The 26,751-nt window shown below is 39.7% G+C and overlaps 1 protein-coding gene across 2 annotated transcripts in view; it reads left to right on the top strand.

Annotated features, from left to right (window-relative positions):
- Window positions 1–24,084, top strand: part of CMSS1 (cms1 ribosomal small subunit homolog) — a 396,523-nt gene extending 372,439 nt beyond the window's left edge. For both annotated transcript variants that reach the window (XM_079704181.1, XM_079704182.1), the window contains exons 3-10: window positions 1,869–1,940; window positions 3,994–4,123; window positions 9,998–10,057; window positions 11,597–11,699; window positions 15,201–15,261; window positions 15,716–15,803; window positions 21,423–21,511; window positions 23,788–24,084. In XM_079704181.1, the coding sequence (XP_079560307.1) occupies window positions 1,869–1,940; window positions 3,994–4,123; window positions 9,998–10,057; window positions 11,597–11,699; window positions 15,201–15,261; window positions 15,716–15,803; window positions 21,423–21,511; window positions 23,788–23,871 (687 nt within the window). In that variant the 3' untranslated portion in view covers window positions 23,872–24,084. The remainder of the gene's footprint in view (window positions 1–1,868; window positions 1,941–3,993; window positions 4,124–9,997; window positions 10,058–11,596; window positions 11,700–15,200; window positions 15,262–15,715; window positions 15,804–21,422; window positions 21,512–23,787) is intronic.
- Window positions 24,085–26,751: the final 2,667 nt, after the last annotated feature.

Below are 26,751 nucleotides of genomic sequence, written 5' to 3'. Positions count from 1 at the left end.
CTACTGCAACCAGCTAAAGTGACTGCTCCCAGAAAACAAATATCATACTGCATTTCCTTTAAGATGATGTAAGAATTTGAACCTAGCATGTAAACCTGTTACAGGATCTTGACAAAAGCAGTTGTCAAGCATGTTTCTTTATTCCTTTGCATGATTCAGAATTGTGTTTTTATTTTTTCTTCCAGAATTGGAGAGTCCATGTCCTTATAACTGAGCTCATTTCCACATTTAATTTGTGTCATGTTTAATTGGCTTTGTAAACCTGGCATAAATACAAACCCCGCACATTGAACATACTCTTAGAGAGCACCCCCATTTGCTAAATAAGAAAATGAAACAGGTTCTACATCTGCTTCCCCCCAAAACCTTCATAATGGGGACAAGATACTGAAGTATGCCTTGAGGAATCTAAGGAGATACTAATTGTATCCAGGCCTTTGCCATAGCAGCATGAGCTGATGTTGGCTTGATCTGTAATTGGACTCTTATGACTGTCTGGCAGCTTCTGTGACATATTAGTGGCCTTGGCCCAGTTTCTAATTGGCATCAAATTAGCGTGTATCTGCATCCACAAGACAGCTTAACTTTCTAAATAAGAGAGGTCCTAATATCTGTTTTCTTTAGCTATGATGCAATTGTACTTTGCAGGTTTTTTCTTTTAACTGAGAAGCAGCTGAAATTTCAAGATTCCCATATTACTTTAATCCTGAGCCTTTTGAATCTACTTCTCTATAACTGAAACAGAGTCTAGAAACTGCTGGTCCTGGCCCCATGTCTTGAAGAAATTACATAGCATTATATCTCTCTGGATTCAGGCCATAGGCATTCTTAATCTGCAGGCTATCTGGAAACTTTAATAGAAAGCTTCATCTGTAATCATTTTAAACAAAGCCAGTAGAGTCAAGATTGCTTTAGTTAGTAGTTTACCAGCTTAAACTGAGTACTCTCTAGTTGGAATGGAAACTTAATCAAGAAAAAACTCAGAATAAGTTTTCACTTATATTTTATGTCTTACTTGGCAACTTGTTTGAAAATGTTGCATAAAAGATCTAATACAGGAAACATTTTATATAACTGCCTATGATTAATAAATATGGAATCTGAAGCATTCTATTTTATAAATCAGGGTCTTAGTCCAAATTTCCTGTTTTTCTACACTAAAACAAAACAAAAAACAAACCCTTAGGGTAAAAATAGCACTAAACTATCTAGGGTACTCCAGGGGTCAAGGCAACAGGCAAAATCAATTACTCAGGATGCCATGGTGTTGAGGCTTTTGTCAGACCATAAGCAGAAACATTCATTTTGTAGTCACTATAGATAAGACATTTGGTGCAGCTGGTTTTATAAAAATATAAGTAAATATATCCTACTTCAGATTTTCTGTGCCTATTTGAGAAGAGGAAAGGAATGGATAACAAAATGATAAGTCAGTGACTTGGAAATACAGACTCACACATTGCTAGTTCCTGGAAACACCAGTCATTCTAGTCAGACTTCTTTACTACATCTTAATTTTAATCACATCTCTTTCTGCCTGTATTTTCCAAACCTAGCCACTGTCTTCCATCTTTAATACCCTGTACCACCACCTCAAACACATATATACATTTACTCACACATTTTGACCTTTGTTCAAAGATTTTCCAGTCTTGAGTCATCTGCACTTTCTCACTTTTACAAATTCTCTCAGCTCGGCCCCTGCATAATAGCCTTCAGTGGATTTGCCAACATTTCTTTGTCCATATTACCAAGATACTCTGAAGAATACATGCATGACAGTAGATATTGATACTTTGGGATTCATACCATTAGTTGACACCTCATCATGCTAAGATGAAAGTTTTCTCATTTACATTTCTTTATAGCCTAAAGAATGTTTCTTGATACAACCAAAGGAAACAAATGAAGATGCCACCAAGACCAGGAAGAGGAAAAAGGTAATATTAATGATTTTTTATAATGGTACGGACCCACTTGGTTTCTGTCACATTGTTATATAGTGTACTTTGATGAGGCAATTATTGTAATCCCCACTTTAGATATGCAAAAATTGTAAAATTCATTGAGGTTTGGTGACTTTCCTAAGGTCACTAGTAATAAGTGTTTCTGTTGGAGCTAAAAATAAATTCTTCTAATTCCTATTTCAGTCTTGTGGATTACCAAACATCTTTGTCACCCACCCTGTGTTTTCACTGCGGTTAGAAGTCAGGCGGGTTTCTAATTCTAGAAGGGGCCCAGAGCTCTCCTGCCTTCTGGTCCCTCTGGCTCTGTCTAAGAAAAGAAATTTACCAACCTTCTTTTCTTACCCATTTCATTTTTTAAAAACCTTATGTCTTAAAGTATTAATAAAAAGAAAATAATAAGCAGATGAAAGTAGTGTAAGTATAAGGCATTTCTGACTCTAATTTCGAACCATAATTTAAAGCAAAAGGCTCCCCTTGTGTTTTAAGACTTGCCTGTGAACATACGGAAAACTCTGTTCCTCCTATACAAACTTTCTTATGGCTCAGCCTTGAAGAAAGTGTGGTTAGCTTTTTTTTTTTTTAATTAATTAATTTATTTATTTTTGGCTGCATTGGGTGTTCGTTGCTGTGTGCGGGCTTTCGAGCACGGGCTCTGGGCACGCAGGCTTCAGTATTTGTGGCACGTGGGCTCTAGAGCGCAGGCTCAGTAGTTGTGGCACACGGGCTTAGTTGCTCCACAGCATGTGGGATCTTCGTGGACCAGGGTTCGAACCTGTGTCCCCTGCATTGGCAGGTGGATTCTTAACCACTGCACCACCAGGGAAGCCCAAAAGTGTGGTTAGCTTTGACCTTCCACCACAGTTGTGAAAACAGCAGTGTAATTCTCTCCCTGCCAAGAAGGGTCTACTGCTGTAGTCAGCAGAGGAAATGCGATTGGGATTAGAGGAAAGAAGATGGACTCAAACCAATTACTTAACAGCAAGCTTTTAGAAAACTGAGAGTGTGTGTGCATATGTTTTCCTTGCCTGCACATGGCCAAATAGGAGGATGGGAAATGCCAAATTGGCTGAGTTTTGGCAAGTCCTTGAAGAAATGACTTTAACTTCTCTTTGATAGTTTGTACACTAATGGCCTTCAGGAGTGTTAAGTTCTTGGGGTTCAAGGTCAGAACTCCAGCTAGCTAGTTTAGCCTTGGCTGAGGTCATGCTAAAATGTGCCCACGGATGACGTGTTCTTTTAAAGTTAATTCATTTGACAGAACTTTCTTGGCAGTGGTATAAAAAGGAAGATAGTATGGAAGGGGGGGGGAAGCTGGGGTAGGAGGCAAGGAAGGGCTCTTTCTGGATTTTTGGTGAAATACTAGGAAGAAATAAGAAGGGAAGTTTATGATGAAAGTTAAATGAACAATTGTGCATTCCTAGTACATTGCAGGCATTCAGTAAATGCTACACAAATAAGGCCAAATCAAAATAGATGTAAAGTATTTCCTGTTCTGCTTTCCATAGGGCCAATTCAAGATGTCTCTCCCAAGACTTGAGAATTGAGGGTCTCAAGTGCCCGTATTTAGTGTCCTCCTTTGCTGAGATTAGTCCTGCAACTCTTACTTTAATCCCAGAAATCCAAACTGAAACTCAGTGCCTTAAGAACCAGGTTACACAGGAAATTCTCAAAATTCTCCTCTCCCAGGAATACACATTTTCTGAGTCTTAAAAGGAGGTTTCCACAAGCAACAAGATTTATTGACTTTTAACAGAAAATAGTACCCTATTATAGACTCCTGCAAAATTTTTAGTTCTCCTAGCAGAGACCAAGAGTTACAAGGAGTCTTTTAGATCATCCATTCATTTTTCAAAGCAGTAGTTATGTCCAAGAAGTATCTTTTAAGTTTTCTCAAGTGTGTTTATTAGAACTCCCATTCACACTTGGCTATCACAGAATCTACTTACAGTTTAAATGCCAGAGGAATCATCCTAAGCCAAATGCCATCCTAAAGTCTGTCTTCCCATTTTTACTTCGTTCTCATCAGAAGAAAATTACTGATGTTCTTGCAAAATCAGAGCCAAAACCAGGGACACCTGAAGACCTACAGAAGCTGATGAAGGACTATTACAGCAGCAACCGCTCAGTGATTGAATTAGAAGAACTAACCCTACCAGGTACAGCCAGGCTTCCTTGTTGTTATTCCTTCTAATTAATATATTTCCACGTGCTAGTACTCCTTTCCTCAACCTAATAGCTTTAACTGTTGGATGATTTCTTCATTCAGATGCTAACTGGTATTCGTTCAGTCTAAAAGAAAGATTTGTAATTTTTATTCAAAAGGTATTGGGTGTGCATTTTTTGGGACACATTCTTCAATAAATAAGAATTTTAATGAGGATAGAAGTTAAATTAAAAAAAGATAAAGCACACATTCAAAAGTATAGATAATTAATTTTACTCATCCTTTATAGATAAGAACTTTAGCTTTAATAGCATCTTAGTTTTGTTGTTGCCCTTATCATGGATATCTAGTCATGGTTTTGCTTTTAGGGTAGTATTTTGGGTCCCAGTCAAGACTTTTTTCAAGTAAACCATCTAAAGATAGGGACAAAATTCTGCATTTTTAGCAAGGCTGACACCTCACCCTGTGTGATTATTATTATTATTATTATTTTGTACGCGGGCCTCTCACTGCTGTGGCCTGTCCCGCCGGGGAGCACAGGCTCCGGACGTGCAGGCTCAGCGGCCATGGCTCACGGGCCCAGCCGCTCCGCGGCATGTGGGATCTTCCCGGACCGGGGCATGAACCCGTGTCCCCTGCATCGGCAGGCGGACCCTCAACCACTGCACCACCAGGGAAGCCCTGTGTGATTCTTTTTTTTTGCAGTATGCGGACCTCTCACTGTTGTGGCCTCTCCCGTTGTGGAGCACAGGCTCCGGACGCGCAGGCTCAGCGGCCATGGCTCACGGGCCCAGCCGCTCCGCGGCATGTGGGATCTTCCCGGACTGGGCCACAAACCCGTGTCCCCTGCATCGGCAGGCGGACTCTCAACCACTGCGCCACCAGGGAAGCCCCCTGTGTGATTCTTAAGCCTACTATCATTTGATATCTACTGCCTTAGATATTTATAATTAAGTTAAAAGATATTGGAAAATTATTTTAAAAACCAATTTTAATTAATTTCAAAATAATGATATAACTTGTAACTCTTTTGCACAGAGATTGAAGAAAAGGTGTCGTAAAATCAAACCTCAGAGGGTTTGGGCACCACTGCTTCAGATGAGCTCTCTATATATAGACTACTAGAGATATCTAACACTGCTTTTGGAAAAAGTCAAGGGTAGCTTGATTTCCTTTTTCCATTACAACTTTATGCTTTCTAGAGGCTTGAGAAGCTGAAAAACATCCCATACCCTGAATTGTTATAATTCTTTTATAAACTGATGTGTGTGTGTGTGTGTGTGTGCGTGTGTGTGTGTGTTTTAAATGCACGTTGGGTTGGAGACATCAGTACCCCTGTCTGTTCCTTTTCCAAAAGGAATACTCTTTAGGGAATTGAAGGAACTCATTTCCACATGAGCGAGTTCTGGAGTTTTCTACTTACTGAGATCAGAAAGCCCAACGGCAGTTAGAAACCACTCTCCTCAGCACAGCAGTTCCTCAGGAGGAGAGCTAGGTCCTGGCTCTTCTATCCTCAGGAACCAGGTATTATAACAAAGCCTCTTCAATATTTAACTGAAGTTTGATTTTACTCTGACTCAGTGGTCAATTTTCCCTTCTAGTTCTTTGTTAGAGTTTACCTTCACCTCAAGAAGGACTTGTAAGATTATGGGACCACTGCTACTCTGTAACCTCATGGAACATTGTAATTTGCTAGAATTGTAGAGAGTCAAAAGTCAGAAGAAAAAGCCTTTAAGGAGTCATTTGAGTTCCATAGTGAGTTTACATTATATTATATCATCATTAGAGTGCAGTAATATAGTTAGGCAAGAATGTGTGGTCATGGTTGGCTGAGGGGAAAATGTTTAAAATATGTTAAAAATACTGCTATAGCCAAAAGGAACAGGTTTTCATTTTCAGTTAAGAAATTAGGCCATTCTGAGCCACAGTGAACAAAGCCATCATAGGAAGGTTTTAGAGAAAACGCCCATCACTACACTGTCAGGACCAAGGACACAGAGGAGGTCTCTGTTATTTGAGAGGAGGGGCACGCCATGGGCTATCTGGAACAGTCTCAGGAAGGGGCATAAATACAAGATGGATATAAGTAATAAAATATTGTTCCTATTTAGTTTGCTGAGTGTCTAACTTGGTTGTGGTTTGAAGTTGTTTGTGTCTGTAGGGCAGCAACATGTCTTTTCAATTAATACTGTGCATGTACATTGTTAATGTCATACACATGGGAACTTAAGTAGAGTTTTGAGGCAGGAATCACTTAGAGCTAACTCAGCTGTCCTCCTGAGAGCTGCAGTGTGGTTTAGATCAGTGCTAAATGCCTGTAAGCTAGCCGCAACTGAATCACCCAGGAACTTAAAAAGCAAATTCCCAGGCCCAGCCGCAAGGAATTCTGACTCATTGAGCAAGGGGGGAGTCCATTCCAGGAATCTGTATTTTTTGTAAAGTTCTCCAGGTGAGTCTGGTCATATCCAGGCTTGGGAGGTTACAGTTTTCAAGACCATCAAAGGCTCAACAACAGTATGGGGGAAACATCTTTGAAGTTGGTTACTCACATATTGTCAGTTATATATGCTGGGGCGCAGCATAAGTTTCATTTAATTTAGTAATAGTTTACTCCCTAACACTCTGCTATGTTTATAGACAGACTTTTTCTGCTATAATGAATTAGGATGCTAAACATGATGTTGCTTTTTTATACATCTTAGGAACAGAGTTAATAATACTACGTAATTGCTAGACCATGATCATTGTTGGTTGAGCAAGGCTCCTATGTTTTATTGTAGCCCGTTCCATTCTTTCATTGTGTTGTTGTGCTGTGTTATGTTAATGTTGTATTTTGATGCATTCTTCCCGCTTTTCCCCATCCACACTCCAAATTCCTTTCTCCATAGGCATAATGTGTTACTATACCTTTTTAAATATGCATATGTTCTTGTAAAATATATCATATTGTTGCGTGTGGATACATTTTACAATTTATTTAAATGATGTGCTGAACCTCTCATTCTGTTTCTTTCCTCACTTAACACTTTTTCAAGATACCTGTATAGCTTTAAGTACATCTACTTCATTGCTTCTAAAATGCTACACAGTATTCCAGTGATTTCATCGACCACATATTGCTCATCCATTTTCTCCTATATGGACCTTTAGGTTGCTTCTAGTTCCCCAGTATTACAAATAATGCTAGTATGAATATACTTGAGTATGTCTCTTTACAGACTACACAAGAATTTCTTTCCATTATTTACTCAGGAATGTAATCCTGGGGTCATAGGGTATAAACACCTTAATTTTACTACCATCCAGGATAGCGATACCACTTTACACCTCCACCTACAGTTCACAAAGAGTTTCCATCATCCTACATTCTCAGCAACACTTGGTATATACATCTTTCTAACAGTTGCCATTCTAAAGTGTGTGCAAAGTGTTATCTCATTTTGTATTAATTTGCATTTCTATGATGACGAGTTTGAGCATCTCCACATAGATTTGTTAGCTGTTTCAGCTTTGCCTTTGTATATTGCCTATTCCATGGATTTGAAAATAAAGATGCTTCATTAGTCGTTGAATGATACAAGCTTCTATTTCACTACTCTAAGAAATGATGGACAGTTTAAAGTTTACTTATTGTTGCTGCTGCTGTTGTTTTAAATGCTAGACAACTTTAAAATATATGAGTCCCCAATTCATTAATGTTGTACAACCTATTTAAGAATACACCTTTCACAGCCCAGAGATAAACCCACGGACATATGGTCACCTTATCTTTGATAAAGGAGGCAGGAATGTACAGTGGAGAAAGGACAGTCTCTTCAATAAGTGGTGCTGGGAAAACTGGACAGGGACATGTAAAAGTATGAGATTAGATCACTCCCTAACACCATACACAAAAATAAGCTCAAAATGGATTAAAGACCTAAATGTAAGGCCAGACACTATCAAACTCTTAGAGGAAAACATAGGCAGAACACTCTATGACATAAATCACAGCAAGATCCTTTTTGACCCACCTCCTAGAGAAATGGAAATAAAGACAAAAATAAACACATGGGACCTAATGAAACTTAAAAGCTTTTGCACAGCAAAGGAAACCATAAACAAGACCAAAAGACAACCCTCAGAATGGGAGAAAATATTTGCAAATGAAGCAACTGACAAAGGATTAATCTCCAAAATTTATAAGCAGCTCATGCAGCTCAATAACAAAAAAACAAACAACCCAATCCAAAAATGGGCAGAAGACCTAAATAGACATTTCTCCACAGAAGATATACAGACTGCCAACAAACACATGAAAGAATGCTCAACATCATTAATCATTAGAGAAATGCAAATGAAAACTACAATGAGATATCATCTCACACCAGTCAGAATGGCCATCATCAAGAAATCTAGAAACAATAAATGCTGGAGAGGGTGTGGAGAAAAGGGAACACTCTTGCACTGCTGGTGGGAATGTGAATTGGTACAGCCACTATGGAGAACAGTATGGAGGTTCCTTAAAAAACTAAAAATAGAACTACCATATGACCCAGCAATCCCACTACTAGGCATATACCCTGAGAAAACCATAATTCAAAAAGAGACATGTACCAAAATGTTCATTGCAGCTCTATTCACAATAGCCCGGAGCTGGAAACAACCTAAGTGTCCATCATCGGATGAATGGATAAAGAAGATGTGGCACATATATACAATGGAATATTACTCAGCCATAAAAAGAAACGAAACTGAGCTATTTGTAATGAGGTGGATAGACCTAGAGTCTGTCATACAGAGTGAAGTAAGTCAGAAAGAGAAAGACAAATACCGTATGCTAACACATATATATGGAATTTAAAAAAAAAAAAAAGTCATGAAGAACCTAGGGGTAAAACGGGAATAAAGACACAGACCTACTTGAGAATGGACTTGAGGATATGGGGAAGGGGAAGGGTAAGCTGTGACAAAGGGAAAGAGAGGCATGGACATATATACACTACCAAACGTAAGGTAGATAGATAGTGGGAAGCAGCCGCAGAGCACAGGGAGATCAGCTCGGTGCTTTGTGACCGCCTGGAGGGGTGGGATGGGGAGGGTGGGAGGGAGGGAGATGCATGAGGGAGGGGATGTGGGAACAGATGTATATGTATGACTGATTCACTTTGTTATAAAGCAGAAACTAATAAAAAAAAAAAAAAAAAGAGACATGTACCAAAATGTTCATAGCAGCCCTATTTACAATAGCCCAGAGATGGAAACAACCTAAGTGTCCATCATCGGATGAATGGGTAAAGAAGATGTGGCACATATATACAATGGAATATTACTCAGCCATAAAAAGAAATGAAATTGAGCTATTTGTAATGAGGTGGATGGACCTAGAGTCTGTCATACAGAGTGAAGTAAGTCAGAAAGAGAAAGACAAATACTGTATGCTGACACATATATATGGAATTTAAGAAAAAAAAAAATGTCATGAAGAACTTATGGGTAAGACAGAAATAAAGACACAGACCTACTTGAGAATGGACTTGAGGATATGGGGAGGGGGAAGGGTAAGCTGTGACAAAGCGAAAGAGAGGCATGGACATATATACACTACCAAACGTAAGGTACATAGATAGTGGGAAGCAGCCGCAGAGCACAGGGAGATCAGCTGGGTGCTTTGTGACTGCCTGGAGGGGTGGGATGGGGAGGGTGGGAGGGAGGGAGATGCATGAGGGAAGGGATGTGGAAACAGATGTATATGTATGACTGATTCACTTTGTTATAAAGCAGAAACTAATAAAAAAAAAAAAGAATACACCTTTCACATGTAATCTATTTTGAGTATGTGTGTGTTTGCAAAATCTTCTACAAAGCATGTTTCTCATATTTCTAGACTCCTGCTTCCTCAAGGCCAATGATTTGACTCACAGTCTTTCATCATATCTAAAAGAAAGTAAGTAAACTCATTTTTTAAAAAATTATTCATCAAGTTTTATTATTTCCATTAAAACATTAGGCCTACCTCTTTAAAATAAAAACTTTTAAAACATCATTTAAAATCAAGTTTCCATCTTAAATGGATTTTAAATGAAGGTTTTTTAGGTCCATCTTGATATTAATTTTTATTTATTTGAATTTAATCTTGTTTTTCTCTGGTATTGGGGATTTGGGTTTTGGTCTTGTTTTTGTTTTATAACACATTAGAAGTATTGCTCCTGGAATCCAGAGAATTCTCAGTGTTCTATTTGCAGGTACCCCATCAATTTGCTATTTGACTTGGCACAAGTCACTGAGGACTCCTCCAGGACTCTATTTTGTTATCTGAAAGACAAGGAAGTTGGACTGTGTGATCTTGAACCCATCTCTGAGGTCCTGAAATTCTGTTCCCATGTTCAGAATTCAGACCATGGCTATTGCACAGACAATCTAATTTGATCTTTTCGATTGAATGTAGGCAGTAATAACTAGATTATTCATGCTAGGTAGTCATTTATTGTGACCAACAATGAAATAGTTTAGACACGGTGATTTAACATTCTTTTTTCAAATTCTAACCAATTCTGATGACACTCAGCTTGAGTTCATAAACCTTTCTTAGCCTCAAATTCAGCAAATGTAAATGTAGGTAATAATGGATTCAATCTCAATGGATTATGAGAACTAAAAAAGTTATGTAAAGTGCATAGCACAGTGTCAGTGTTTAATAAATGTTTGCTATTTTAATATCATTTCCATTTTATATCTTATGCTGAGTGTCCCTTTAAAATGTAGCATTATTTATTTATCTATTTATTTATTTATTTTTGGCTGCGTTGGGTCTTTGTTGCTGCGCTCAGGCTTTCTCTAGCTGCGTGAGCGGGGGCTACTCTTCGTTGTGGTGCACGGGCTTCTCATTGTGATGGCTTCTCTTTGTTGCAGAGCACGGGCTCTAGGCACCTGGGCTTCCATAGTTGTGGCACATGAGCTCAGTAGTTGTGGCTCGCGGGCTCTAGAGAGCAGGCTCAGTAGTTGTGGTGCACAGGCTTAGTTGCTCCGCGGCATGTGGAATCTTCCCAGACCGGGGCTCGAACCTGTGTCCCCTGCATTGGCAGGCGGATTCTTAACCACTGTACCACCAGGGAAGTCCCTAAAATGTAGCACTTTTAAATCAGTTCTTTTCCCATTTAGTCAACACTGCCTTTAAGCAACAAACATAAATTAAAATATAGAAAATGTATTATTACAAACTTTTTAAATTTCCTTTTCTTTTTTTGTACTAACTTAGTCCTAAAACTGGTCACATTTAGCTACTTGGCATATTATATGTTTTGTGGTGTAAGTTAATGATATTTCATTTTAGTTTAATATCTAGAATAACCAGAGAATAGAATCTAAACAGTGCTCATATTTTATTTTACTTAAGCAATAACAAAGAAGTAATGGGGGATATTCAACTTTGGAGGCCTTATTTTGCTATATTTAGGGTAATATTTTTCTCATTGTCTTTTTTCAGTCTGCCCTAAGTGGGTGAAACTTCGGAAAAACCACAGTGAGAAGAAATCGGTCCTGATGCTGATTATCTGTGGCTCTGCCATCCGAGCCCTGGAGCTCATTAGGTTGGAAGCTTCACCTGTTCCATTTCGTAACTGTTTTCTGAGTAACTGATATGTGCCGAGCTGACAAGTTCCATATGCTGGAGAGCAGCAATGAACAAAATATACAGAGTCCCCTCTCTCATGGAACCTACTTTCCAGTAAGGGAGGCAGACAATAAACAAATAAATATGCATTATAATGTCAAGTAGTGATAAGTTATGTAGGAAAAAAATAAAGCATGGCAAATGGATAGAAAAAGATGGGGGCTACTTTTAAAAGGGTAGTCACAGAAAGCCTCTTAGGAGATTGACATATGAGCAGAGACTTGAACAAAGTGAATGAGAATGCCAAGCAGATATCTGGAAGAAAAGTGTTCCAGGCAGAGGGGACAGTAGGTACAAAATGCCCTGACATGGGGTGCCATTGGAGGATTTTGAGCAGAGAAGTCACATGATCTGAATAATCATTCTAAAGGATCACTTTGGCTTCTGTGTGGAGAACACGCAAGGGTAAAACAGGGAGAGCATACAAGCAATAACCAGTTGGAGAAATAAATGAAAGAAAAGATCTAATTTAAAATGGTAACAAGAAAAAATAGAACACCAAGGAAAAAACTAGCCAAAATTTAGATGAAGAAAATATTACATAAGGGATGCAGCAGATCTTAAACAGAAAGGAGTACCATATTGTTGAATAGGAATATTCAATGTAAAGATGTCTGTTTTACCTAGAATAATCTACAAATTTCACAGATTCCCAATGAAACTCATATAGAATTATTTTTTAAACTAGATAAACTAGTTCTGTGTTCATATGAGAAAATACAGAAGAAAAAATAGCTGGCAAAATTCTAAAAAAGAATGCTAGTGAGGATACTATGCCTATAGTATCTATCAGATTGTTTTTTTAAAAAAACATATTACAAAGTCTCAGTAATTAAAAGAGTATGGAACTGGCACACGTGTGACAGACAGATCAGAACAGTGGAACGGAGCTGAAAGTTCAGAAATAGACCCATATGCATATGAAAGTACAGGATACGGCAAAAGTGAAAAATCAGTAGGGAAAGATGGATTATTTAATAATTGGTATTGGAACAACTGGGTAGCCATCTAAAAAAAGTAAGCTGGGTTCCATATCTCACTCCTTATACCGAGATAAATGCCAAGTGGACCAAAAATTTATATGTAAAAATTATGTTTTAAAGAAAATTTGTCGGTGCTTTACTAAGTGCCTTCACATACCTTTTCATTTACTGTAGCTTTTGTAGAATAAACAAAAAGGCTTCCACTGGATCCGTAGTAGCGTTCAGCTTTCAGAGAAGAGCTGTCAGAGTAAAATGGGATTTCCTGGGACTCACCCTCTCCCAGGGCCAGGCTCTGCACCGGGCTTTGACCAGAGACAAAACAAGAAAATCCAAGTCCTAAAGAAAAAGGAACTTGATCAAATAGATTACTGTGCAAAGTAGACTCTCGGTAGTTATTTAGCATCTATTTTTCTAAAGGAGCTAATCTGACCATGAATTTAGAAAAGTCGTTTTTTAAGCTTTGTTAATCGTCCTTCAGATCCTTCCTGCTAGGCACACACCTTAAATTGTATCACACACCCTTTCAGTAAAACGAAAGTGTTTCTTTTAACTATTTCTGCTCCAAACATAATTGATCTGCAAGACTCCAACTGCTTCTGGGTAGCCTGGTTCTGAACTGCTGGTTCTGAAATCATAAGAATTCACATTGACATGTCAGTGTTTTAAAGACTACCCACAGAACTCATTTCAGATTCAAACACTAAAGGCAAAGAAGGTGGCCTGGAGGTGGCCTCTTAAAAACAAGTTGTCACATTGATTTGAGTTTTTACTGAACATAAATGCCTTTCTGATGGGCATAGAAGGACTATGTTGTCGTACTTCATTTGCCAACTCTCAGTGTTTCTTTATGTCTTCAGTAATATTATGATCCATTTCAAGGTTAGGTGATTTGCAGAAGGTGATTTCTGAGCAGGCATAACAAACCCTATTCATAAAGGCTAATATTGAATAATTCTAACTTTTGTAAGAATATCTGTTCTCTTGAGAACCATGAGTTATGTTAAATATGTCCCCTAAATTGTCTTCTTAGTTAACCTCGCCATGGAGAAAGCTCATGTGTAAGTACAGACTCAAGTGCAACAGAACGTGTGTAGCACGAGTCACTATTTTGTAAATTCATTTATTCCTACTGGTTGGTAATATTTCTCAAGTATATTAATGATATATAAAGGAAAGTAATATTCCGAGCAGTATTCCCATATTCTATTCCCAAACATCAACTAGAAGATTGTTCTTTTATACCCATTTATACCCGAAACATTTCCACATATAAGATTTTACAGATAAGCTCACTCTGCAAAGTCCATAAAAGTAGGAGGGCTGCTCTGAATGCAGGACATAAGCCCTCCTGCTTCTCCCTGCTAGCTTATCCCTGTCCCTGCAGGGCAGCCACACACAGACCTTCGTACATGCCCTTGGGCTCTGTAGAGCACAGGCTGACATCACTGCTAAGATATTTATCACAAACAAATTTTTTATGAGAACTATACTGCAGAGTTTGAAGATAAATTCTCTGCCAGGGACCTAAAATACAGAACTTTTGTATTACAGGTGTTAAAAAACAAAATTCAACCAAGTAAATTTGAAGATCACATTGGCTTAACTCAACGATTCATAAATCAGGCAACACCCAGCCAGCAACTAGAAGGGCACTCCGAGGGGTTGTGCAAAATGAAAGTTTTTAATAGGAGAAAGGGTGGAGGGACTTCCCTGGCAGGCCAGTGGTTAAGACTCTGCGCTCCCAATGCAGGGGGCACAGGTTCAATCCCTGGTTGGGAACTAAGATCCCACATGCTGCACAGTGCAGCCAGAAAAAAAAGGAAAAAGGGTGGAGCAATGGAGCCATTAACAAAAGAAAAGAAAGACTACTTTTTAGGCCAGGACATCTTTTGTGGGGGAAGGAAATGGCAAGGGTTTTATGTTCCTCTCTGGTATGGAAAGGACCCACAGGACTGATTACCTTACTGGTGCTTGACCAGAGATTCCAGACTGGTTGATTAAGATTACGTTTCTCAGAAAAGTTGAAACTGCAATTAGATGAAGTATTAAATCTGGGTTTCGGTATCATGGGCTTTAAGCATGAGTGACACCATTTTGGGACTGTGGTTTTCATTTTAACACAAGTGAAGGGCAAATCCACATGTTTCAATAATCAAGGAAACCTAAGTAAAGTGAACCGTGTGCCTGAGACTTAGAAGCCAACCCAGATGCATGCCTGATTAAAGGCCACCCCACTTTCATTCCAGAGATGGACTAACCTGAAAATCAGAATTTTGTGTGTGCGTATCTATCCACATACATATGTACATATAGACACACATAAATGTGCATAATATTTTGAAAAAATATGGTGTAATACTTAAGATGTAATAAGTGGTCCACATGGCCCTGAATGAATGATTTTTCTTCTGCGTAAATCTATTGCTTTTCATCAGGTCAATGACCGCATTCAGAGGAGACAGCAAAGTCATGAAATTATTCGCAAAACACATAAAGGTAAGCAAGGGCCTGTGGTTCCTAGTCGGGGGTGGAAGTGATCCTTAAGGGCCACTTCCAGACCTCAGTTGTTTCACTTCAGCCTCTTTTCCGTATCTCCTTAGGAAGCATGTTCTTTGGTGCCTTCCTTTTGTAACATACTGAATGACCGTTCCAATTTTCTTTGCGTTCCCTGCCTCTGCTCCCACAACAGTCACTACTCCTCTGTGCTCTGAGGTTTCCGTACAGAAGCTGAGGTTTGAGCCCTGGACTCTTTGGAGACTTAACCAGTTTTCCAGGGAGATGCTCTTCTGTCTTGATGTTAACCTTCTTTGCCCTGGAAGTTGACCCTAAACAAGAGTAGCCCCATTTGCTTTTTTACTTTCTTAGCTTTTAGATTAAATGCTCTAAATTGGACTATGATTGAACTTTCCAATGACTCTTCTTTTCTTTGTTCTCTTCCATTTTGGAATAGGTCCAGGAGCAGGTAAAATTGCTGGAGAAGCGTGTGGTACACCTGGGTGTAGGAACTCCAGGGAGGATTAAAGAACTCATTAAACAAGGTATGAAAAGAGGTAGTGATACTCCTACTCAGAGCTGAGTGTTTGCCTAACCCCCATGTGAGTTTGGGAAACCACATGTGTGATGTAGTGAAATCAGACCTCTGTGTTAATTCAGGAGTTGGAAACTTAGCCTTTAGTCTCTAAAGCCAGCCAGCAGGTGTAGTACAATAGGGAATGATAAGGACTGTGGCAAACTGCGGTACCTATGCCCATCTAAATACATTCAAATTCCAGTTGCTTTAAGCAGTTTAGTGGGTCCACAATCTATTCCACCGATTTGCAGCCTCTGGAATTTGTATAGCTGAATGTGCTGAATATTTCCTTCTCACTTAATTGAGTCTCAGCTCCCCAAGACTCCCATTCCAATTGAGGGCTGGTATAGAAGATAAGTTGAAACAAAAATGCAGTTTCTATGGATGAAATACAAGCATTCTAGAACACTTCTCGCGAATGTGTTTCTCTTTTAGTGCTTTACCCAGAAAGTATTCCAGACAGCATCCACCGGTGGGTTTTTATAGTTTGTTGACTTTCTCAAAGCCGGTAGCCTAAAAACCTGCTGACCTGCTGATGATCTTAGTACATGTTCTACCTGCCAGACAGATTAAAGATTTCTTTTAAATACTCATTTCCAAATTACTTGTTTAACAACTTTATTTTATAACTGCCTGGAGCTATTGCTGGATTTTTACGTATCTAAAAGTAATGTGTTCATCAATATAGTATCTCAGTATAGAGATGGTCATTTGCAAGGAAGCAAACAAGAGCTAAAAATACTAGTGTTTCTTTCCAGGTGAAAACGTTGGGTAAGTGAACCCACTATATGCAGAGGTCTGTGCAATTACAAGGAAGTAGCAAACTTGGTGGCCCCAGGCAAGGAAGGGAAACAAATATTTTTTGAGTTCCTACTTGTACTCAGTGCTGTGCTAGACACCCTCACATATCTCATTTAGTACTCATAGAATCCTTGCAGGCTAGCATTCTTATTTCTTACGAGAGAAAACTGAATCTTGGAGGGTCACGTAGCCCCTCCCAAGATCTCTCATTCTAGGCCTTCCTGGTTCCAGAGCCTTTCCCCCTCCAGGAGCTCCTGATCCAGTTGAAGAGATAAATGTGCATAGGATGAGACTGACGACATGAGGCAGTAAATGCCAAGGTCCAAACAAGCACTTCTAAGTCCTATAGGAGTTGAAATGAGGGAGAGATTGTTATGGTGGCTGAATCTGCAGGGAAGGCTTTACAGAGGAAAGGATCTTTAACTGATCTTTGAAGTATGGGTAGGATTAAAATAGGATCTTCAAAGTATGGAGATGTGAGAAAAGCATTCAGGAATGGGACAACAGATGAATCAAAAGCAGGCAGGCAGGGCTTCCCTGGTGGCACAGTAGTTGAGAGTCAGCCTGCTGATGCAGGGGATGCAGGTTCGTGCCCCGGTCCGGGAAGGTCCCACATGCCGCGGAGCGGCTGGGCCCGTGAGCCATGGCCGCTGAGCCTGCGCGTCTGGAGCCTGTGCTCTGCAACGGGAGAGGCCACAACAGTGAGAGGCCCGCGTACAGCAAAAAAAAAAAAAAAAAAAAAGCAGGCAGGCAGATACATGGGGTATATCCAAAGGAGACAATAAGTAGTCAATACGTGTTGAGGTTAAGAGCCCCTATTACAGACTCAAATCTATGGATGCAAATCCCAGGTCCAGCAGCTTACCAGCTCTGTGACTTGGCAAGTTTCTTAACCTTTCTAAAACTTTCTTTATCTGAATGACAGAGATAGTAATAGCACCTACCTCAAAGGATTGTTATGCCAATAAAAAGCTAAACACAGTGAGTGTTACACCTTAAGAACTCAACAAATACAGTTATTACTTTTATTAAAGAGACCACCTTTCTTGGTTGGAGACTTCGTGGGCTGTGGTAGCCTGTGCTTCAGTTGGAAAGACAGTCAGATTTTGGAGGAAGGCCCTTGCACAATGATTGGCTGGATTTTTGTCCTGTGGCCCTAGGAGGTTGTTGAAAGCGAAGGAGCAGATGAGAGGTGCTCATAGTCCATCTATGAGACGCGGAGGTGGGAGAGATTGGCTGTGCAGCTGGAGAGGCCAGGGACGTGCCTACCCTCTCCCACGGCTCTTAGCCAAAGACTCACCTCTCCCCTTCCTGGATTCCACATGTTTTGTGTATGTCGCCAGGTCCCCCAGGCAACAGGGCCACTCTTCTCCATATTTAATATTTAAAAGAGAGAGAGAGAAAACGAAGTTGTCCAGACTGTTGAAATTATATTTCTACAGAGTTGTGAAAACTCACTGTGAAAGCTTATTTCATCTAAGGAGTGGAAAAATCATTTAAGGAGCTGTTGATTTACTTATAAGACTAATGAAAATAACTCTTCTGATTCTGATTGGATGAATGGTTTAATATTCATTGACTACAGATGTTAGGCTACATACAAAGTGTTTAAAGAGAACAATTTCAGCACTCCAAAAACTGAAAGTCTAACAAAGCAAGACAAATGGCACATAACTCATTTTATGTAGCTGTTTATGACTTAACATGTTTATATATATGATATATTAAGGAGAGTTTCCAAACATCAAAAGATATTCCATAACATAGGGATCAGTACACTTACAGACAGAATTGTATTGTTTTATTTAATAAGGAAAGGGATTTTCTAATTATAAGAGCCTTTGTAAAATGCAAAAAGGTACAGAAAAGAAAATAAGTCACTTTAGAGGTAAGGTCTTGTTACTTAATATTAAATATATTTCCTTTCAGTCTTTTTTCTAAGCATTTATCTATATTTTTTATAAATGGAGATCATACTGCATATCATAACTTTATAACCTGTCTTCTCTACTTAATATATCTCATGAGAACTTGGCTTGTCATGAAATAGTTTTAATTTTTCATTTTTAATGGCTGCATAATATTCTATTGAGTTTTTTTCCAGTTTTGTTGAGATATAATTGACATATAACATTGTATTGGCCAAGGTGTACAACATGATTTGGTATATGTGATGTGTAAAGTGATTACTACAGTACGTTTAGTTAACATCAGTCACTTCATATCGTTACAGTTTTTTTTCTTGTCATGAGAACTTTTAGGATCTACTCTCTTAGCAACTTTCACATATACAGTTCAGTATTGTTAACTATACTCACCATGCTGTACTTTACATCCCCAGCACTTATTTATCTGATAACTGGAAGTTTTTACCTTTTGACCACCTTCATCTATTTCCCCCACCTCTTACCTCTGGCACCCAGCACCAATCTATTCTCTGTACCTATGAGTTCTTTTTTTTTTTTTTTTTTTTGTGATACGCGGGCCTCTCACTGTTGTGGCCTCTCCCGTTGCGGAGCACAGGCTCTGGATGCGCAGGCTCAGCAGCCATGGCTCACAGGCCCAGCCGCTCCGTGGCACGTGGGATCCTCCCAGACCGGGGCACGAACCCGCGTCCTCTGCATCGGCAGGCGAACTCTCAACCACTGCGCCACCAGGGAAGCCCTATGAGTTCATTTTTGTTTTTTGGGTTTTTTTTAGATTCCACATATATGTAAGATCATACACTATTTGTCTTTCTCTATCTGACTTATTTCACTTAGTATAATGCTGTCAAGTTCCCTCCATGTTGTCACAAGTGGCAGGATTTTCTTCTTTTTTATGGCTGAATAATATTGTGTGTGTGTGTGTGTGTGTGTGTGTGTGTGTGTGTGACACATTCTCTATATATTCATTTGTCAATGGACACTTAGGTTGTTTCCAAATCTTGGCTTTTGGAATTAATGTAGCAGTGAACATGGGAGGTACAGATATCTTTTCAAGACAGTGATTTCATTTCCTTTGGATATATACCCAGAAGTGGAGTTGCTGGGTCATAGGGTAGTTCTATTTTTAATTTTTAGAGAAACCTCTATACTGTTTTCCATAATGACTGAACAAATTTACAATCCCACCAGCAGTACACAGTTCCTTTTTCTCCACAACCTTGCCTGTACTTGTTATCTCCTGTCTTTTTGATAACAGTCATTCTAACAGGTATGAGGCGATAGCTCATTGTGGTTTTGATTTGTGTTTCCCTGATGATTAGTGATGTTGAGCTCCTTTTCATGTACTTATTGGCTATTTGGATGTCTCCTTTGGAAAAACTGTATATTCAGTTCCTGCACCCATTTTTAAATCAAGTCATTTGTTTTTTTGCCCTTGAGTTGTACGAGTTCTTTATATATTTTGGATATTGACCCCAAGTTATATTGGTGTTTAGCAATTCTATTATGGTAGGATATTTGGGTTTTTTCTAATTTGTTTTGCTATTATAAGTAATACACAGTGATCATCTTTATAAGTAACTATGTGTAAGTTTCTGGTGTTTTATTGGGGTATGTCAGAGAAGGAGAATTATTTTATCAAACAGTAAGCATTTTAAAGCTCCTATTATATAATGTCCAGTTGCCTTCCAGAGAGCCTGTACCTATTTGCTGTCCCATCAGCAGTCAATTATTTTTTTTGTTTTGTTTTTTTGGTTTTTTGGGGGTTTTTTGCAGTACGTGGGCCTCTCACTGTTGTGGTCTCTTCTGTTGCGGAGCACAGGCTCCGGATGCGCAGGCTCAGTGGCCATGGCTCACGGGCCCAGCCGCTCCGCGGCATGTGGGATCTTCCCGGACCGGGGCACGAACCCGTGTCCCCTGCATTGGCAGGCAGACTGTCAACCACTGCGCCACCAGGGAAGCCCAGCAGTCAGTTATTTTTAAGGGAACACTATCAACCCATTGTCTTTCTTAATTTCCATCATTTTTAATTACAGAGAGAGTTCTAAATAAGAGGCATCGTAGTTATAAGAAGCATGAAAAAGTCTTTAGGGCAGAGGGGAAATTATTGAAATAACCAATATTGAGGGGAAGTGCTGCAGGATAAAGGAAGGCTTCATTATGTTTCCAGGTGTGATAGCTTGGGGCAGTGGGCAGAACGTGTGGAGTGGAAAAAACCAACTGCCCAACTCTGAGACCTCTGAGGAACAGACAACCCCTAAGGTCCCCTCCAGCCCCACACTCCATAATTGTCTCTAGATACACAGGAAGACAGCAGGAATGAGTCCTTAAGTGGTTTACCAGTCTCCTCAAAGGATAGCGGGCTTTGAATAGAGCCCATTCATCTTAACTTTCTTTTTTGCCTGAATTTAACCTCCCAACCCCGTCCTCGTCCTTCTGCCGACTCACCTCTTCAGAGTCATGCAGACTCTATTGGACTCAACTCCTCTGAAGGGTCACTATCCCAAACTGCAGGATATGTCTTATCAAATCCCTGTCGGGAATGACACTTTACCCTCTGGGGCTTCATGAAATGGAGGCTTGGGATTGATTCTTTGCCAGAACTTGAGCATTTCACGAGCTTAGCAAGAGCAGCTTCCCTGCTTCCCTGAGAATCAGTGATAAGACTGTAAGGAGAGTAAGTCTCTGAGTGCTGCATTTGTTTTCCATCAGACAGGGACAGCACTTAACGTGCAGAGATTAGTTGCTGGGGGAGAAAAGAGCAAATGAGGCAAAAAAGCAACCAGAGGAATAAAAAATCATTTTAATAAGCTTATGTCATAAATTCTTTAATGTAGCAACTCTCTCCCTGTCTCTTTCAGGTGGCCTTAATTTGAACCCCTTAAAGTTTCTGGTTTTTGACTGGAATTGGAGAGATCAGAAGTTGAGAAGGATGATGGACATTCCCGAGGTACCATGTAACTAGCAATCCAGCAATTGCCTTTAATCTTTTTTTTTTTTCAATCTGAGTTCAAACACAGCAGTAAAGTCTTTGACATGGGGAACCAGCACATTCTGACCTTTGAAATGATTTCTTTTAATTCTGAAGTAACTACAATTATAGAGGCCATCTCACCCCTTACACATAACTGTATCCTTTCCATGTGTTTTATAGGAATCAGCTTCTTTTCTTCATTAAATGACCAGTGGCCTCTGCCCCACTGGGGACCACATCTATACTGCATCTTTGAGAAACAGGAAGATCTAGAGGACTTGGCATATTTCCCTGTGCCTTGTTTTAGAGACAACAATCGTCTTTGCCTTTTTATCCTTATAAATGTACTTGGAGGTGGGGGAGCACAAACTTGCCTCATTGCCTGCATCTCCATGTACCCAAAAACCCACTTACTTAAATTAGAGGGCTATTTTGGTTTTGGGGAGTGGGGAAATTTTTTTGATGTCTCAATAGATTAAAACCGATTGAATACTGAATAGGAACAGCATTAGCTCATTATATATTTATGAAAGTAATCCATTATCATCATAATGTGAAAAATTGAGGGACTTCCCTGGTGGCACAGTGGTTGAGAATCTGCCTGCCAGTGCAGGGGACACGGGTTCAAGCCCTGGTCTGGGAAGATCCCACATGCCGTGGAGCAACTAAGCCCGTGCACCACAACTACTGAGCCTGCGCTCTCGAGCCCGTGCACCACAACTACTGAAGCCCACGCGCTCTAGGGCCCGCGTGCTGTAACTACTGAGCCCTCATGCTGCAACTATGGAAGCCCACACTCCTAGAGCCCTTTCTCCACAACAAGAGAAGCCACCACAATGAGAAACCCGTGCACCACAACGAAGAGTACCCCCGCTGGCCGCAACTGGAGAAAGCCCACATGCAGCAACAAAGACCCAACGCAGCCAAAAATAGATTTTAAAAAATAATTAAAGGGCTTCCCTGGTGGCGCAGTGGTTGAGAGTCACCAACCAGAAATAAATCATGGCAGTAACTATCAAAGAAGCTTGCAATCATTCCTCCAAACATGTTGAATGAATTAATTTACTATATAAAACTATATCCTCAGAATGACCAAACCTGATTATAATTGACTGGCGAGTTAAGCTAAAAACCATTTTCTCACTTCCCTACACACACACACACACACACACTCTCCTGAACTGACTTTTTTTTTTTTTTTTTTTTTTTTAATTTTTGGCTGCGTTGGGTCTTCGTTGCTGCCTGCGGGCTTTCTCTAGTTGCGGCGAGCGGGGGCTACTCTTTGTTGCGGTGCGTGGGCTTCTCATTGCGGTGGCTTCTCTTGTGGAGCACGGGCTCTAGGTGCACGGGCTAAAGTAGTTGTGGCACAAATGATCAGTAGTTGTGGCTTGCGGGCTCTAGAGTGCAGGCTCAGTAGTTGTGGCGCATGGGCCCAGTTGCTCCGTGACATGTGGGATCTTCCCGGACCAGGGCTCGAACCCATGTCCCTGGATTAGCAGGCAGATTCTTAACCACTGCAGCACCAGGGAAGTCCCCTGACTGGTTTTTTGTTTTTTGTTTTTTGTTTTTTTTGCAGTACGCGGGCCTCTCACTGTTGTGGCCTCTCCCACTGTGGAGCGCAGGCTCAGCGGCCATGGCTCACGGGCCCAGCCGCTATGTGGCATGTGGGATCCTCCCGGACCGGGGCACAAACCCGTGTCCCCTGCATCGGCAGGTGGACTCTCAACCACTGCGCCACCAGGGAAGCCCCCGACTGGTTTTTTAAAACTAGTTTAACCAACTTGATGTCAGGCACATGAGGTCATATTTGATTATTTCAGTTATAATGTTAAACCTGAGTAAACCATCACTAGTTTTCTAATTATAATAATGAGGGAGATATAGTATTCAAAAAACCCATTTTAACCCATACTTATTTTTATTGTGATGATGTCATTATTAACAGCTATCCTGCATTAAAATATTGTGTATAGTCTATAGGCACACTTTGGATATCTTGAAAAAGATTTTCCTATGTGATCTTATGTTGAATGCTGTACAAACAAAAGGACATCTTAATGAAATTGATGTCTTATATAGTACCACTTCCTTTACTTACGTAAATATTTCAACTCTGAATAAAATGCAGGTTTTGCTCTTCCTGATTCTGGCCATAACAGCTGCATAAATACCAGGGACTCCAGATGGTTGAATTTATTCACCAAGACCATCTTTTCTTGATCTTAAACTTTTTTTTCTTTTCTCTCACTTAGATAAGAAAGGAGGTTTTTGAAATTCTGGAAATGGGAGTCCTCAGCCTATGCAAGTCAGAATCTTTGAAGCTGGGCCTTTTCTAAGTCTGCGTCCTAATGAAAATTCCTGTTTTCATGGTGGGATTTGCATGGCTCTGGCCCATTGCAAGCAGTTGGTAAATATCAGCTATTGTTTTATTAAGTTGATTGTATCACCAGATGGATCACTGGGAATCTTAGGTGGGGATTCTTTTACAAAAATGAATCTGTCCTTTGCCAACTCCCTTGTATAATAAAGTATCACTGGCTTGTGTGTGATTTTTGTTAAGCAGACTGAGTTTTTCTTTCACCAACTGGCTTCTGATGTGACTGTACAAGAGAGGGAAAGAGCATCTGGGCAGCCTCAGGCAAGCCCCTTCCCTCTCTGAGCCTGTTTCATCAACTGTGAAATGGGAATACTATCTTGCAGGATTGCTGAGGATTTCATGAGATGGTATGTGTGGAACAGATTTGAAACTGTGATGCCTAGTCCCAGTGTGAAGGGTGGCAGTGGTACTACTGGTGGAAAGAGCTGCAAGGATATGTGGCACTTTGTAAACAAATAAAAGACAACAATATAACTACAACTGTCTTATTCATTTATTTAATTCTTTGTTTTGAGATAATTTCACACTTACAGAATAGTTGCAAAAATAGTATAAAGAATTTCCATATTCCCTTCCCCTAGCATCCCCCAATGTTAAGGTATAGTACAGTTATCAAAACTAAGTACAGTTATCAAAACCGTTAGTACAATTATCAAAATTGTACAGTACAGTTATCAAAACTAAGAAATCAACATGGGTACAGTTATCAAAACTGAGAAATCAACATGGGTACAATACAATTAACTAAACTATAGACTTTATTTGGATTATACCAGTTTTTCCACTGATGTCCTTTTTCTATTCCAGAATCCAGTGAAGGATCCCACATTGCATATAGTTGTCATTCTCCTTAGTTTCCTAAGGAGAATATATATAGTCTGTCACAGTTAATCATTAAAATAGTTCTGGAGGAAACATCTTTGTATTTTATAGATGATTAAACTGAATCTCAGAAAGGACACACACTACTTTAAGTAGCAGAAGCAGAAGTCAAACCCAGATCTCCTATATTCGCTTCAGGACACCATGGTTATCTATTTGGGGAGTCAGGCCTATATAACAAACGATATAATAAAGCAAACAGATGCCACTACTGGTATATGAATTTCCACATTCAAATATTGTGAAATGTTAAAGGAGTCCAGCAGCGTAGCACATCACACTCCGGCAAATCACATGCTTGCACACACCAGCGACTTGCTATTTGTGCACCTCTGTGGGCTAGAAGCCACACACGGGGATTCAAAGGATAGGGGAACACGTTCCATCCTGCAGGACTCTGGCTCAAGCTCAACAAGTTAAAGGAAAAAGAAAGAAAGCCACCACAGCATGAGAAGTCATTCAAGCTATAGCTAAACTTAGCCCTTTGGGGGCTGACCCTCCCCCAAGTAAGAGAGAATTCTGCCTTCCAACTGAAATATCGGCTCTTCCTGCCTGATGACCTTCAAACTGTGACATCAGCTCTTCCTGGTTCTTTGGCAGCTTTTGACCTTCAAACTCAAACTGGAGGAACATCAGCTCTGCAGATTTTGGACTTGCCAGCCTCCTCCGTAATCACGTGAGCCAATTCTTTATGATAGATCTATATATACATTTAGATCTATTGGTTCTGTTTCTCCGGAAAACCCTAATATACTCCTGTGAAGCACCTTTTAGTTTGGGATTTTGGTTAGGTTGGTTTTGTTGTTTTATAAAAAGCCTAAGAATTACTGTTCTTGATTTGTTACTGTAATGACCCTTCTGATAGGTGTTACATATGTACTATAATCACACCCAATGTTGGAACAAGTACCTAGATTGCAAACATACCCGATATTTTGTAGGCCAACTCTGCACACATAAGCTAATCTCACAGGCTGTTACTGCCTTTTAAACTCAAGTTCTTGACCATGCTTATTTAGTAAAACAAATAGTAGATATGAACTAGGAGTGTTCACTGCCGTCTTCTCACACAGATCTGTCTGATACCAACAGCCATACTCGTCACCACCTCCAAGCCAGATTCAAATGACTTGCTGAAAAGTCCCTATTGGTGTTCTGCTTTTTTTCCAGTTTTGCAAGGGAAAGCTTTGACTCTGAATTGGAAACCTCCCATTGTAAGTAATTGCATTTGTTTTGTATTCTTTTAAACTAGGCAGATTTGCCAAAGTCATTGTCTTCTTTAATACAAAATTAGTCCAACATATGGCTTCTCTGCCGAATGTTAATAGAAAAAAGAAAATTAGAAACTCACATGCTACCTAATTTTTTTAAAATCCTAATTCTACATCTTAAATGCATCTTGAAGAGGAAGTAATTATTAATAGCATAATGAAAATGATGTTAGTGGATTTCTAATAAGTGAAAAAAAACCCAATAATACCATATTGCAATATTGAACATTTAAATGATTATCTATTTTGCTCTTCCTTTCTCTTGCATCATTTGGGCTACTTCAAAGTGCGTGCTTGAGGAAAGGTTAGGAGGAGATGTTTTTCATTTACACTTTCTGCCAGAGCCTTTCTTATGGATGAAAAAATTGGAAACTACTGAGATTAGTCATCTGTGTTCTGCAATCCCTGTTTGCTTCTCCCTTCCTCATTATCACAAAGAGCAAAGTTAGCTGTAATCTGAGAGCATTTTCCCAACTTAGTTTATATTCGTGTTAAGGGACAGCCACATTTGGGAAAAGCTGACAGCACTCACTTCTATTATCTGTATTAATCTTGAAGGATTTGGGCAGGTTCGTAAGGATAAATCCATTTTCCCCCTTTCAGGAAGGGTTGCCTTGAATTAGCCACCACGTCCCAGAAATAGCCCGTTGTAACTGCTTTCTAATGTTGCCAGATGTTGGTTTATA

This window comes from Hyperoodon ampullatus (assembly GCF_949752795.1).
Source record: "Hyperoodon ampullatus genome assembly, chromosome: 5".
NCBI lineage: Eukaryota > Metazoa > Chordata > Mammalia > Artiodactyla > Ziphiidae > Hyperoodon > Hyperoodon ampullatus.
The sequence above is the reverse complement of the archived record's forward strand: the minus strand, read 5'-3'. Positions and strand labels throughout refer to the sequence as shown.